Raw genomic sequence first — 14,373 nt, 5'->3', positions numbered from 1 at the left:
TCAAAGTGCTGTACAGAAAACCAGCCTAGGTGTGGTCAGTCCTCTTCTGGCTGTGCCGGGTGGAGATTATAACAGTACATGGCCAAGATGTTCAAACATTCATAGATGACCAGCAGGGTCAAATAATAACCACAGTGGTTGTAGAGGGTGCAACAGGTCAGCATCTTAGGAGTAAATGTCAGTTGGCTTTTCATTGCCGAGCATTCAGAGTTAGAGACAGCAGGTGTGGTAGATAGAGAGAGAAGGGACAAGGTAGCACATCCAGTGAACAGGTCATGGTTCCATTGCCGCAGGCAGAACAGTTGAAACTGGAGCAGCAGCACGACCAGGTGGACTGGGGACAGCAAGGAGTCGTCAGGCCAGGTAGTCCTGAGGCATGGTCCCAGGTCCTCGGAGAGGGGAGGGAGAGAATTGGAGAGAGCATACTTAAATTCACACAGGACACCGGATAAGATGGGAGAAATACTCCAGATATAACAGACTGACCCTAGCCCCCCTGACAAACTATGATATGTGATGCAGCCTATTTGATGTGTGTATGTATATATTTGTGATTTGCTGTAGGTCAAATCAATTGCATGTGCTCGATATTTGCTCTTAATTGTTATTGGAAGAAAAAGTACAACAAATTAAAGATATGTGCAACCCTCTGAATGGTTCTCTCAACCCAAAGTGGCTCCCAGTCATTACACATACGTTTCCACTCCTCAGACTGCTGGACTGTTCTGTAGCTACACATATCGCACCTTTCCTTCTCCCTCCACAACAGTTTTCCAATGAAGTTTGCAATGACATTTCCACTTAAAATCGTCCTCTCCTCCTTTGAACAGTCGTCACGTCCGGTTCTCGTTGTACGAGCAGTTCGAGTCTTCCAATGATCCGTCTATTGCGGCATTGCCTTGTCAGTTAGTTGACTATTACATTTCACAATCGAGGTATAGGCACGTTTAACGCCTTACAGGCTTTTAATGAATGTGACACGAAGGAGCCGAAATGAATGGTGAAGCACGCGGACTGTAACCTTAGCGGTCTTGATTTCTGCAAAAGTCATGTCATTCGGAAGAGCGACAACCACGATATTCAAAACGGTAACTGTTGGGCAACATTCACGTAAGTAAACGCACAGCTGCTGTCAATCGCTTATCCGTTAGCTAGATAAATTAGCTGACCAGAAAACTAGTTTAGTCCTCTTCACTTGCTACAAAGAACTTGTACAGCAGGTGGTTAGCATTAGCAAGTGAGGCTGTTTTCAGTACATTTTTTATTAAGGAATTTCAAGTAATAAAAGGGGATTTTATTTTCTTCAGTGATTCACTGTGACACAGTCAGTCTCACAGTATGAACTGCATGCAAGCACAAGTGCCGCCCACACACTTGTCAGTTTTCAAACAGAGGCGCAACATCCCGATACTTCTGGGGGAAACGCATTGCGAAACTGAGAGACATTGGCTGGGTTTCCTAAAAGTATCGTAGTACTAAGATCATCCATCGAAACTAGAGACGATCTTAGTACTACGATGCTTTTGGGAAACCCAGCCCAGGGGTGTATTCATGACTGAAACCGTTTAATTACCAAACGAAGAGTCACCTCAGAGGTATAATAAGAACTGGAGAATGTTTCCAAGATGTCCAACAATTGTTTAAGGTAATCTACTCAGGTTTGCATACGCGGATAAACGTACAGTCAATATCTGTGATGCATCCGATTTACAGTGCATTCGGAAAGTATTCATACCCCTAGACTTTTTCCACGTTGTTACGTTAACCGATTTAATACATTTTACAATAAGGCTTTCTCCAGTCTACACACCCACATTGACAAAGCTAAAACAGTTTTACAACTTTTTGCAAATGTATAAAAATAAAAGGTATCACGTTTACATTCGTATTCAGGTAGTTATTAAAGTCTTGGGTATGACGCTACAAGCTTGGTACACCTGTATTTGGGGAGTTTCTCCCATTCTTCTCTGCAGATCCTCTCAACCTCTGTCAGGTTGGATGGGGAGCATTGCTGCACAGCTATTTTCAGGTCTCCAGAGATTTTCGATCCGGTTCAAGTCCGGGCTGTGGCTGGGCCATTCAAGGACATTGAGACTTGTCCCAAAGCCACTCCTGCATTGTCTTGGCTGTGTGCTTAGGGTCGTTGTCCTGTTGAAAGGTTAACCTTCACCCCAGTCTGAGGTGCTGAGTGCAGGTTGAGTAGTCCTGAGTAGTCTCCCAGTCCCTTCTGCTGAAAAATATCCCCACAGCGTGACGCTGCCAACACCATGCTTCACCGTAGGGATGCTGCCAGGTTTCCTCCAGACATGATGCTTGGCATTCAGGCCAAATAGTTAAATCTTGGTATCATCAGACCAAATAATCTTGTCTCATGGTCAGTCTTTAGGAGCCTTTTGGCAAAATCCAAGTGGGCTGTTGTGCCTTTTACTGAGGAGTGGCTTCCGTCTGGCCACTACCATAAAGGCCTGATTGGTGGAGTGCTGCAGAGATGGTTGTCCTTCTGGAAGATTCTCCCCAGAGGACGCTCTGGAGCTTTGTCAGAGTGACTATTGGGTTCTTGGTCACCTCCCTGACCATGGCCCTTCTCCCCTGATTGCTCAGTTTGGCTGAGCAGCCAGCTCTAGGAAGAGTCTTGGTGGTTCCAAACTTCTTCCATTTAAGATTGATGGAGGCCACTGTGTTCTTGGGGACCTTCAATGCTGCAGAAATTGCAGAAAACTGACAAAGAATAAAATTTGATTTGATTTGATTTAATTTGAAATGTCCCCAGATCTGTGCCTCGACACAATCCTGTCTCAGAGCTTTACAGAAAATTCCTTTTACCTCATGGCTTGGTTTTTGCTCTGACATGCACTGTCAACTGTGGGACCTTATATAGATAGGTATGTGCCTTTCCAAATCATGTCCAATCAATTGAATTGACCACAGGTGGACTCCAATCAAGCTGTAGAAACATCTCAAGGATGATCAATGGAAACAGGATGCACCTGAGCTCAATTTCAAGTCTCATAGCAAAGGTTTTGAATACTTATTTAAATAAGGTATTTCTGTTTTTCATTTTTAAAACATTTGCAAACATTTCTAACAACCTATTTTTCGCTTTTGTCATTATCGGGTATTGTTTGTAGATTGATGAGGGAAAAATGAATTATATCCATTTTTGAATAAGGTTGTAACGTGTCCTCTCTGGAGCATGAAATCAAGAGCTCTGCTGGCTGACTACTGAGTAGCAACCTAGTGGTGCCAAAAGCCCTGAGCCTGGTTTCCTAAAAGCATCTTAAATATGCGCTATGCAGAAACGCCATTTACTAAAATTCTAGTAGTCTGCCTAATTTCTGATTATGAGACAAAACAAGCCATTTTAATGTCATTGTACAATCTAAACCGCTGTGACATTTTTTCCATAACCCCAAATATTGTATTTTCCGGTGTTTAAAGCTGGTGTACAAAACTGAAGTAAAATAAATTAAACTTAAGAACAGGACGCATAGGACAGATCTACCTTTTCTAAGACTTGCGTTTAATGAGATGGACATACAGTTCCAGTCAAAAGATTGAACACCTACTCATTCAAGGGTTTTTCTTTATTTTGACTATTTTCTACATTGTAGAATAATAGTGACGATATCAAAACTATGAAATAACACATGGAATCATGTAGAAACCAAAAAAAGTGTTAAACAAATCAAAATATATTTTATTTTAGATTCTTTAAAGTAGCCACCCTTTGCCTTGATGACGCTTTGAACACTCTTGGCATTCTCTGAACCAGCTTCACCTGGAATGCTTTTCCAACACTCTTGAAGGCCACATATGCTGAGCACTTGTTGGCTGCTTTTCCTTCAGTCTGCGGTCCAACTCATTCCAAACAATTTCAATTGGGTTGAGGTCGGGTGGTTGTGGAGGACAGGCCATCTCATGCAGAACTCCATCACTCTCCTTCTTAGTCAAATAGCCCTTACACAGCCTGGAGGTGTGTTTTGGGTCATTGTCCTGTTTAAAAACAAATGATAGTGCCTCCTGAGTGGCAGTGGTCTAAGGCACTGCATCGCTGTGCCACTAGAGATTCTGGGTTTGAGTCCTGGTTCTTTCACATTTGGCCGTGACTGGGAGACCCACGGGGCGGCGCACATTTGGCTGCCCCATTTGTATTTCATATACCTTTGACTATTGGATGTTCTTATAGGCACTATAGCATTGCCAGCCTAATCTCGGGAGTTGATAGGCTTGAAGTCCTAAACAGCGCAACGCTTGAAGCACAGCGATGAGCTGATGGCAAACGCAGGAAAGTGCTGTTTGAATGAATGCCCTGAGTCTGCTGCTGCCTACCATTGCTCAGACTGCTCTATCAAATATCAATTCATAGACTTAATTATTATAATAATAATAATAAACACAGAAAGGTCATTAATATGGTCAAATCCAGAAATGGTCATTTCAAAAACGAAACGTTTATTCTTTCAGTGAAATACGGAACCATTCCATATTTTTATCTAACGGGTGGCATCCCTAAGTCTAAATATTGCTGTTACATTACCCAACCTTAAATGTTATGTCATAATTATGTAAAATTCTGGCAAATTAATTACGGTCTTTGTTAGCAAGAAATGGTCTTCGCACAGTTCGCAATGAACCAGGCGGCCCAAACTGTTGCATATACCCTGACTCAGCTTGCACTGAACACAAGAGAAGTGACACAATTTACCTAGTTAAAATAAATTCATGTTAGCAGGCAATATTAACTAAATATGCAGGTTTAAAAATCTATACTTGTGTATTGATTTTTAGAAAGGCATTGATGTTTACTGTTAGGTACACATTGGTGCAACAACAGTGCTATTTTTGCAAATGCGCTTGTTAAATCATCACCCGTTTGGCGAAGTAGGCTGTGATTCGATGACATGCACCACATTGATTATATGCAACGCAGGACAAGCTAGATAACTACACATAGTTGATTATTACTAGTTTAACTAGTGATTATGTTAAAGATGATGATACAACAATAAAAATGAAAAAACATGTTTTTTTTCATTGTATTATCTAAACCAGATCTACTGTGTAATATTCTCCTACATTCAATTCACATTTACACCAAACTTCAGAGTGTTTTCTTTCAAATGAAACCAAGAATATGCATATACTTGGTCCTCGGCCTGAGCTACAGACAGTTAGATTTAGGTATGCCTTCAGGCGGAAATTGAAAAAAGTAGGGGGATAGCTGAAATTTCCATCCCCTGATGTTGGTCCCTGTATGGGGATCGCAGCCATCAGGGGAAATTTCAGAGTGACAACTAAAAATACAACTTCATAACATTAAACATTCTTGAAAATGCAAGTGTCTTACACCCTTCAAAAGATTAGAATCTTGGTAATCAAACTACGTTTTCCAATTTAAAATAGCTATTACAGAGAACAAATCCCATGCTTTTGTTTGAGAAGAGCAATCAACAACAAACATTTTCCGCCATGACAGTTTTTACACATTCACATCTGAAGGTAAAATTATGACTTACATTCTGATATCTTGCTCTTATTTCTCTTCCTGAGGGTCCCAGTGATCAAATGAAGTGCTGTTTTCTTTGATAAAATCAATTTTTATAGCCTAAATCGAAACATTTTGTAAACCGTTTGTGCCGTGAATTCCATCTCTATCAATTTTTTTACGGAGCATTCGACGTGATTCCCCCCTGTAAACAATCGTTTATCTAGTCATGGTTGGTTTCAGTGCATTCCTCTGGATGTTTGCAACACAGTCAAACAACATTGTTTTTTTGCAGGGAGTATTGACCGAAGTGAGCTGATTTGACAAGAACGATAAATGACTACCTTACGCACCAATAATTTTAGCGACGCTTCATTGATTGACTATATTTCTGCCCAATGACCACTGATCTTCTTGAAATCTAGCTGGGTAGATAGCCAATGAGCTGAGGTAAACGCCAGTATGTAATGGTTTGGGGTTGGACCACAATTCCTTGTTTGTAATCGCACGCGCAGGGAACTCCATTCTCGCCTTGACGATCAGAGGAGTTGCTGCAAGGCTTTTTACGCACAGCTGTATTTCGGAAAGGTAAATCAAGTCTAAAGTGAAAGTGAGAGATTTTTTTGTTTGAGGAATCTTGGAGTGTTATGATTCAAACAAACTGAGGAGCTGTTTCTGCAAGGACAGGACGTACTTCTGGATGGGTAAGTTTTTTTTTTTTTTTGCTATGAAATGTGTGGTTTGTTTGTGTGTGTGTGCGTGTGTGTGTGTGTGTGTGTATATATTATAACAATGGCCGGAGTTGAATGGAACAGCACTTCACCTTAGTGACTGTTCCCTCTGCTCTATACAATACATATCTGTTTATTTTATGTGATGATAAAAGGCTCATACAATACACATTTTTAAAAATGTTTTCTTTCACAGTGATAGCGACTCCGACTGGGAGCCCTCGGTGCCAAGCTGCCTGCTCTACCTGTGCCCCCAGTGGTGTTCATATGCCACAGTTCATTACTGCAGGCATGACTGTGCCTCAGGGCCAAAAGGGCACAGCATGGAGGCGTCGTTGTGTTCTGTGTCGCATGAAATGCACCACTTGTTCAGTTTGCCTCTGCTTTACATCAGAAAGAGACTGCTATGGGACATGGCACAGGCATCAAAATACTGTGACGAGGACTTCCAAGGGGTGTACTGTTTTTTAAAATATTTGTGTATATATATATATATATTTTCTAATATTTTTTTAAAACATTTTTTGTTGTTTTGTGTGTGTGTGTGTGTTAGAATTGCTTTTTGATGTGTTGTGTATATAGTTATTTGCACTGCTGTATATAGTTATAGGTCATTTCACCAATTCAGCCACTTGGGTACATTTGGGCAACTTGTGTGGGACACCTGGGTGACTTCATGCTAAATGTCATGTAGCTCACCCATTCCTGAAGTTATCAGTCTGAAACTTTGCACACCTACAGTTGCCCTCTTGTGTTATCCATCAAACTTATCTCCAGCATCCTATCTGACTGTGTGGCTATTCTAGTACATGTGAAAGTTGATGCTACAACAATAAAAAAACAGAACACGTAGGCTCTTTCTTTCTCTTTTCTTCCACCAGATCTACTGTGTTATATTCTCCTACATTCAATTAACATTTCCACAAACTTCAGAATGTTTCCATTCAAATGATACCAAGAATATGCATATCCTTGCCTCTGGGGCGGAGCTACAGGCAGTTAGATTTGGGTCTTCAGGCGGACATTTAGAACAAAGGGATGCAGCCATAACAGGTGAAGAACACATTCTTCTTTTCAATGACAGCCTAGGAACTGTGGGTTAACTGCCTGTTCAGGGGCAGAATGACAGATTTTTACCTTGTCAGCTCAGGGATTCAATCTTGCAACCTTACAGTTAACTAGTCCAACGCTCTAACCACCTGCCTCACGAGGAGCCTGCCTGTTACGCGAATGCAGTAAGAAGCCAGCTAGCATTAAACTTATAAAAAACAATCAATCAATCAATCATAATCACTAGTTAACTACACATGGTTGATGATATTACCAGTTTATCTAGCGTGTCCTGCGTTACATATTATCGATGCGGTGCGTATTTGCGAAAAAGGACTGTTGCTCCAATGTGTACCTAACCATAAACATCAATGCCTTTCTTAAAATCAATACACAGAAGTATATATTTTTGAACCTGCATATTTAGCTAAAAGAAAGTTAGAAGGCAATATTAACCAGGTGAAATTGTCACTTCTCTTGCGTTCATTACATGCAGAGTCAGGGTATATGCAACAGTTTGGGCAGCTTGGCTCATTGCGAACTAATTTGCCAGAATTTTACATAATTATGACATACCATTGAAGGTTGTGTAATGTAACAGCAATATTTAGACCGAGGGATGCCATCCGTTAGATAAAATACGGAACGGTTCTGTATTTCACTGAAAGAATAAATGTTTTGTTTTCGAAATGATAGTTTCCCGATTTGACCATATTAATGACCTAAGGCTCGTATTTCTGTGTGTTATTATGTTATAATTAAGTCTATGATTTGATATTTGATAGAGCAGTCTGACTGAGTGATGGTAGGCACCAGCAGGCTCGTAAGCATTCATTCAAACAGCACTTTCATGCGTTTTGCCAGCAGCTCTTCGCAATGCTTCAAGCATTGAGCTGTTTATGACTTCAAGCCTATCAACTCCCGAGATTAGGCTGGTGTAACCGATGTGAAATAACTAGCTAGTTAGCGGGTTGCGCGCTAATAGTGTTTCAAACGTCACTCGCTCTGAGACTTGGAGTAGTTCACCTTGCACTGCAAGGGCTGCGGCTTTTGTGGAGTGATGGGTAACGCTGCTTCGAGGGTGGCTGTTGTCGATGTGTTCCTGGTTCGAGCCCAGGGAGGAGCGAGGAGAGGGATGGAAGCTATACTGTTACACTGGCAATACTAAAGTGCCTATAAGAACATCCAATAGTCAAAGGTTAATGAAATACAAATGGTATGGAGAGAAATAGTCCTATCATTCCTATAATAACTACAACCTAAAACTTCTTACCTTGGAATATTGAAGAGTCATTTTAAAAGGAACCACCAGCTTTCATACATCATGTTCTGAGCAAGGAACTTAAACGTTAGCTTTCTGACATGGCACATATTGCACTTTTACTTTCTTCTCCAACATTTTGTTTTTGCATTATTTAAACCAAATTGAACATGTTTCATTATTTATTTGAGGCTAAATTGATTTTATTGATGTATTATATTAAGTTAAAATAAGTGTTCATTCAGTATTGTTGTAATTACAAATAAAATAAAAAATATTGTCCAATTAATTGGTATCGGCTTTTTTGATCCTCCAATAATCGGTATCGGCGTTGAAAAAAATCATAATCGGTCGACCTCTAGTTTCTATGCAAGTGCATGTTTATCAATCATTGGAAGAAGCAATTTCATAAATTCATCAACATTTATTTTTACTGCTCTAATTATGTTGGTAACCAGTTTCTAATAACAATAAGCCACCTCGGGGGTTTGTGATATATGGCCAATATACCACAGTTAAGGGCTGTTAAGCACGACGCAACGTGGCGTCATACCCATGACTCTGTGTTTTGTCATACTCATGGTATACTGTGTTATAGCATTCAATGCTCGAACCACCCAGTTTATAAATATTTATATACTGTATATCACACCATTTCAATGAGAATTTGGTCAGGTGGCCCGAGAAGTTACATATTGTAGTTTTAAGGCTATGTAAATTGTTAGCATCATTAAATCTCTGAGCTGCTTCCCAAAACCATTGTTACTAAAGTTGCTCGTTATTTAATGACCAACTCGGACCACTCCTAGAACAGCTAAGTATGTCGTTAAATGCTCCCCCCTTCCGCGTCACTTATCACAATCTCCACTAAACACAAAATCGAGATGTTTATCTGTTTTTCTGTGACCGCTGATAACTTCAGAATGAACGTGACTGACTACAAATACAGTTGCCCATTTATTTGCAGAACAAGTGAAGGATATAAAGACACTTCCCATGAAAACCGCGATTACTGTGTTAAAAGATAAATACAGTATAGACTACAAAGACCTATATATTTGAATGATATTAAAATCAGTTTCATGTTAATTCAACTGAGTTTTATTTAGCTATTTGTACGCTACTCTGACAGCCTATTTCATGATGTTTAACGTGCACAATGATGTGCCAAATCTTGATTTAGTACATTGTTATAGGGTAAATATTAGAATAAGCCGCCTCAATATTTGTAGCCATACGTGATATATCTCTAGGAGCTGATCCGTCGTCATTATTGTGGAATAATTCTAATGTTAAGGTAAGATTGGAAAGGGAGAATGCTGATCTGAAAGCAGTGCGCTTCCTTTCTTTCGATCATATCAATCGCTAGGTGCCTCAACAATGCACCTAGCAACATTGTTGAGGCACCTGTTGTCTACGTGGTATTTTGGGAAACGCATGTTACATCTTTGGCCGTTGTAGGAAAGATGCATCGTTAAAACACTCGTAAGCCTAAGTTCCATTGCTATTGGAAAACTGCCCTAGTCTGCCCTAGAAAGCTGATGTAAATTACGATTGCCAGAATGGCCCAAGACATTTTTGGCCCCTTGAAATATATATATATATCTATCTCTCTGAGAGATATAACAAATATCAGGAAACACCATTTTTTTTTGGGACATGTATTTAACCTGTTATTTTTGTCACTTAACAGTCTCCATATACAGTACCAGTTAAAAGTTTGTACACACCTACTCATTCCAGGGTTTTTCTCTATTTTTACTATTTTCTACATTGTAGAATAATAGTGAAGACATCAAAACTATGAAATAACACATATGGAATCATGTAGTAACCAAAACAAGTGTTAAACAAATCCAAATATATTTTATATTTCAGATTCTTCAAAGTAGCCACCCTTTGGCTTGATGACAGCTTTGCACACTCTTGGCATTCTCTCAACCAGCTTCATGAGGTAGTCCCCTAGAATGCATTTCAATTAACAGGTGTGCATTGTTAAAAGTTCATTTGTGGAATTTCTTTCCTTAATACGTTTGAGCCAATCAATTGTTGTGACAAGGTAGAGGTGGTTTACAGACGATTGCCCTATTTGGTAAAAGACCAAGTCCATATTGTGGTAAGAACAGCTCAAATAAGCAGAGAAAAATGACAGTCCATCATTACTTTAAGACATGAAGGTCCGTCAATCCGGAAAATGTCAAGAACTTTGAAAGTTTCTTCAAGGGCAGTCGCAAAAACCATCAAGCGCTATGATGAAACTGGCTCTCCTGAGGACCACCACAGGAAAGGAAGACCCAGAGTTACCTCTGCTGCAGAGGATAAGTTCATTAGAGTTACCAGCCTCAGAAATTGCAGCCCAAATAAATGCTTCAGAGTTCAAATAACAGACACATCTCAACATCAACTGTTCAGAGGAGACTGCGTGAATCAGGCCTTCATGGTTGAAATTGCTGCAAAGAAATCACTACTAAAGGGTACCAATAAGAAGAGACTTGCTTGAGCCAAGAAACACGAGCAATGGACATTAGACCAGTGGAAATGTGTTCTTTGGTCTGATTTTTGGTTCCAACCGCTGTGGTGTGAGTGAACGGATGATTTCCGCATGTGTGGTTCCCACCGTGAAGCATGGAGGAGGAGGTGTGATGGTGTAGGGGTGCTTTGCTGGTGACACTGTCTGTGATTTATTTAGAATTCAAGACACACTTAACCAGCATAGCTACCACAGCATGCTGCAGTGATACGCCATCCCATCTGGTTTGGGCTTAGTCCCACTATCATTTGTTTTTCAACAAGACAATGACCCAACCCCCTTCCAGGCTGTGTAAGAGCTATTTGACCTAGAAGGAGAGTGATGGAGTGCTACATCAGGTGACCTGGCCTCCACAATCACCTGACCTCAACCCAATTGAGATGGTTTGGGATGAGTTGGATTGCAGACTGAGGTAAAAAAAAAAAAAAACGCCAACAAGTGTTAAGCATATGTGGGAACTCCAAGACTGTTGGAAAGTATTCCAGGTGAGGCTGGTTGAGAGAATGCCAAGAGTGTGCAAGCTGTCATCAAGGCAAACGGTGGCTTCTTTCAAGAATATCAAATAGAAAAACTGTGTAACACTTTTTTTTGGTTACTACATGTGTTACGGTTTTCTTCGGGTGAAAGAGAGTCGGACCAAAATGCAGCGTGGTTAATTCGATACATGTTTAATAGACGAATAAACACAATCAATACAAAAACAATAAACGTACGTGAAATCCGAAACAGCCTAAACTGGTGCAAACTAACACAGAGACAGGAACAATCACCAACGAAACACTCAAAGAATATGGCTGCCTAAATATGGTTCCCAATCTGAGACAACGAGAATCACCTGCCTCTGATTGAGAACCGCCTCAGGCAACCATAGACTTTGCTAGAAAACCCCACTAAGCCACAATCCCAAAACCTACGAAAAAACCCCATACATAAACACAACACAAAATAAACCCATGTCACACCCTGGCCTGACCAAATAAATATAGAAAACACAAAATACTAAGACCAGGGCGTGACAACATGATTCCATATGTGTTATTTCATAGTTTTGATGACTTCACTACTAGCCAAATTGTATCTATGATCGTATGCGATGCATTTATTTTATTTTATATGTTCTATTTGTATCTGTAAATTAAAAAAATTATATCAAGCCACACCTGGCCATGATTACAGACACCTGTGTATCCTTTGACACTATATAAACTAGTGGCCCGCAGTGTTTGTCATTGTACCCTGATGAAGACAGCTTGTTTGTCGAAACGTTGGTTATTAGGTCATTCAATTATTGCACCTGAGCTCCTAGAGTGTGCGACTCTCCTTTTCTTTTTCAAGTGTTTTACTCCGCTAGCCAGCACCTCTCCTAAACAGGTGTTCTACTCCGCTAGCCAGCACCTCGCCTAAACACGTGTTCTACTCCGCTAGCCAGCACCTCTCCTAAACAGGTGTTCTACTCCGCTAGCCAGCACCTCGCCTAAACACGTGTTCTACTCCACTAGCCAGCACCTCTCCTAAACAGGTGTTCTACTCCACTAGCCAGCACCTCTCCTAAACAGGTGTTCTACTCCACTAGCCAGCACCTCTCCTAAACAGGTGTTCTACTCCGCTAGCCAGTACCTCTCCTAAACAGGTGTTCTACTCCACTAGCCAGTACCTCTCCTAAACAGGTGTTCTACTCCACTAGCCAGTACCTCTCCTAAACAGGTGTTCTACTCCACTAGCCAGTACCTCTCCTAAACAGGTGTTCTACTCTGCTAGCCAGCACCTCTCCTAAACAGGTGTTCTACTCCACTAGCCAGTACCTCTCCTAAACAGGTGTTCTACTCTGCTAGCCAGCACCTCACCTAAACAGGTGTTCTACTCCACTAGCCAGCACCTCTCCTAAACAGGTGTTCTACTCCACTAGCCAGCACCTCTCCTAAACAGGTGTTCTACTCCACTAGCCAGCACCTCTCCTAAACAGGTGTTCTACTCCACTAGCCAGCACCTCTCCTAAACAGGTGTTCTACTCCACTAGCCAGCACCTCTCCTAAACAGGTGTTCTACTCCGCTAGCCAGCATCTCGCCTAAACAGGTGTTCTACTCCACTAGCCAGCACCTCTCCTAAACAGGTGTTCTACTCCACTAGCCAGCACCTCTCCTAAACAGGTGTTCTACTCCACTAGCCAGCACCTCTCCTAAACAGGTGTTCTACTCCGCTAGCCAGCACCTCTCCTAAACAGGTGTTCTACTCCGCTAGCCAGCACCTCTCCTAAACAGGTGTTCTACTCCGCTAGCCAGCACCTCTCCTAAACAGGTGTTGTACTCCGCTAGCCAGCACCTCTCCTAAACAGGTGTTCTACTCCGCTAGCCAGCATCTCTCCTAAACAGGTGTTCTACTCCGCTAGCCAGCACCTCTCCTAAACAGGTGTTCTACTCCACTAGCCAGGACCTCTCCTAAACAGGTGTTCTACTCCACTAGCCAGCACCTCTCCTAAACAGGTGTTCTACTCCACTAGCTAGGACCTCTCTAAACAGGTGTTCTACTCCACTAGCCAGCACCTCTCCTAAACAGGTGTTCTACTCCACTAGCCAGCACCTCTCCTAAACAGGTGTTCTACTCCACTAGCCAGCACCTCTCCTAAACAGGTGTTCTACTCCGCTAGCCAGCACCTCTCCTAAACAGGTGTTCTACTCCGCTAGCCAGCATCTCTCCTAAACAGGTGTTCTACTCCGCTAGCCAGCATCTCTCCTAAACAGGTGTTCTACTCCGCTAGCCAGCATCTCGCCTAAACAGGTGTTTCTTTCGCCTCCAGATGCACCTGTGTAATGATCGTGCTTTTTTTTTTATCAGCTTCATGATATGCCACACCAGTCAGGTGGATGGATTATCTTGGCAAAGGAGAAATGCTCACTAACATGGATGTAAAAAAAATAATGTTTACAACATTTGAGAGAAATAAGCTCTTTGTGTGTATGGGGAAAATTTGGTGATCTTTTATTTCAGCTCATGAAACACGGGACCAACACTTATTTTTGTTCAGTATATTTGCAGCTTTCAGTTTCTATGCAAGTATGATGATCAAGTGTCCACTCATTGGTCACTTCTCCCCTATACAGCACACAATACAACTAGTTGAGTGCCAGCCTTTCGTTTCTCTCACAGGACGTCTGATTGGCTTTGTTGGCTTGCATCAGCCAGTATAGAGGACCCACAGTATTTGTTGGACGAATCAAACTGGCTTAGCTGTGAGAGGATTATTCCGGGTAGCAGACCTGACAACCACAGGTCAACTCTGAGCTGCTGCCTCTCTTGCATGGCAGAAGTAGCCTAATC

At 41.5% G+C, this 14,373-nt stretch overlaps 1 protein-coding gene across 1 annotated transcript in view; it reads left to right on the top strand.

Moving 5' to 3' along the window:
* The first annotated feature begins 510 nt into the window (after window positions 1–510).
* The window catches only part of LOC112257378 (tyrosine-protein kinase JAK2-like), a 68,597-nt gene continuing 54,734 nt past the window's right edge, over window positions 511–14,373 (top strand). Inside the window, exon 1 of the mRNA XM_042326544.1 lies at window positions 511–1,110. Coding sequence (XP_042182478.1) covers window positions 1,050–1,110 — 61 coding nt within the window. The 5' untranslated portion in view covers window positions 511–1,049. The remainder of the gene's footprint in view (window positions 1,111–14,373) is intronic.

Source organism: Oncorhynchus tshawytscha, linkage group LG09, assembly GCF_018296145.1.
Source record: "Oncorhynchus tshawytscha isolate Ot180627B linkage group LG09, Otsh_v2.0, whole genome shotgun sequence".
Classification (NCBI taxonomy): Eukaryota; Metazoa; Chordata; class Actinopteri; order Salmoniformes; family Salmonidae; genus Oncorhynchus; species Oncorhynchus tshawytscha.
Note: the sequence above shows the minus strand (reverse complement) of the source record. Positions and strands in the feature narration are given on the sequence as shown.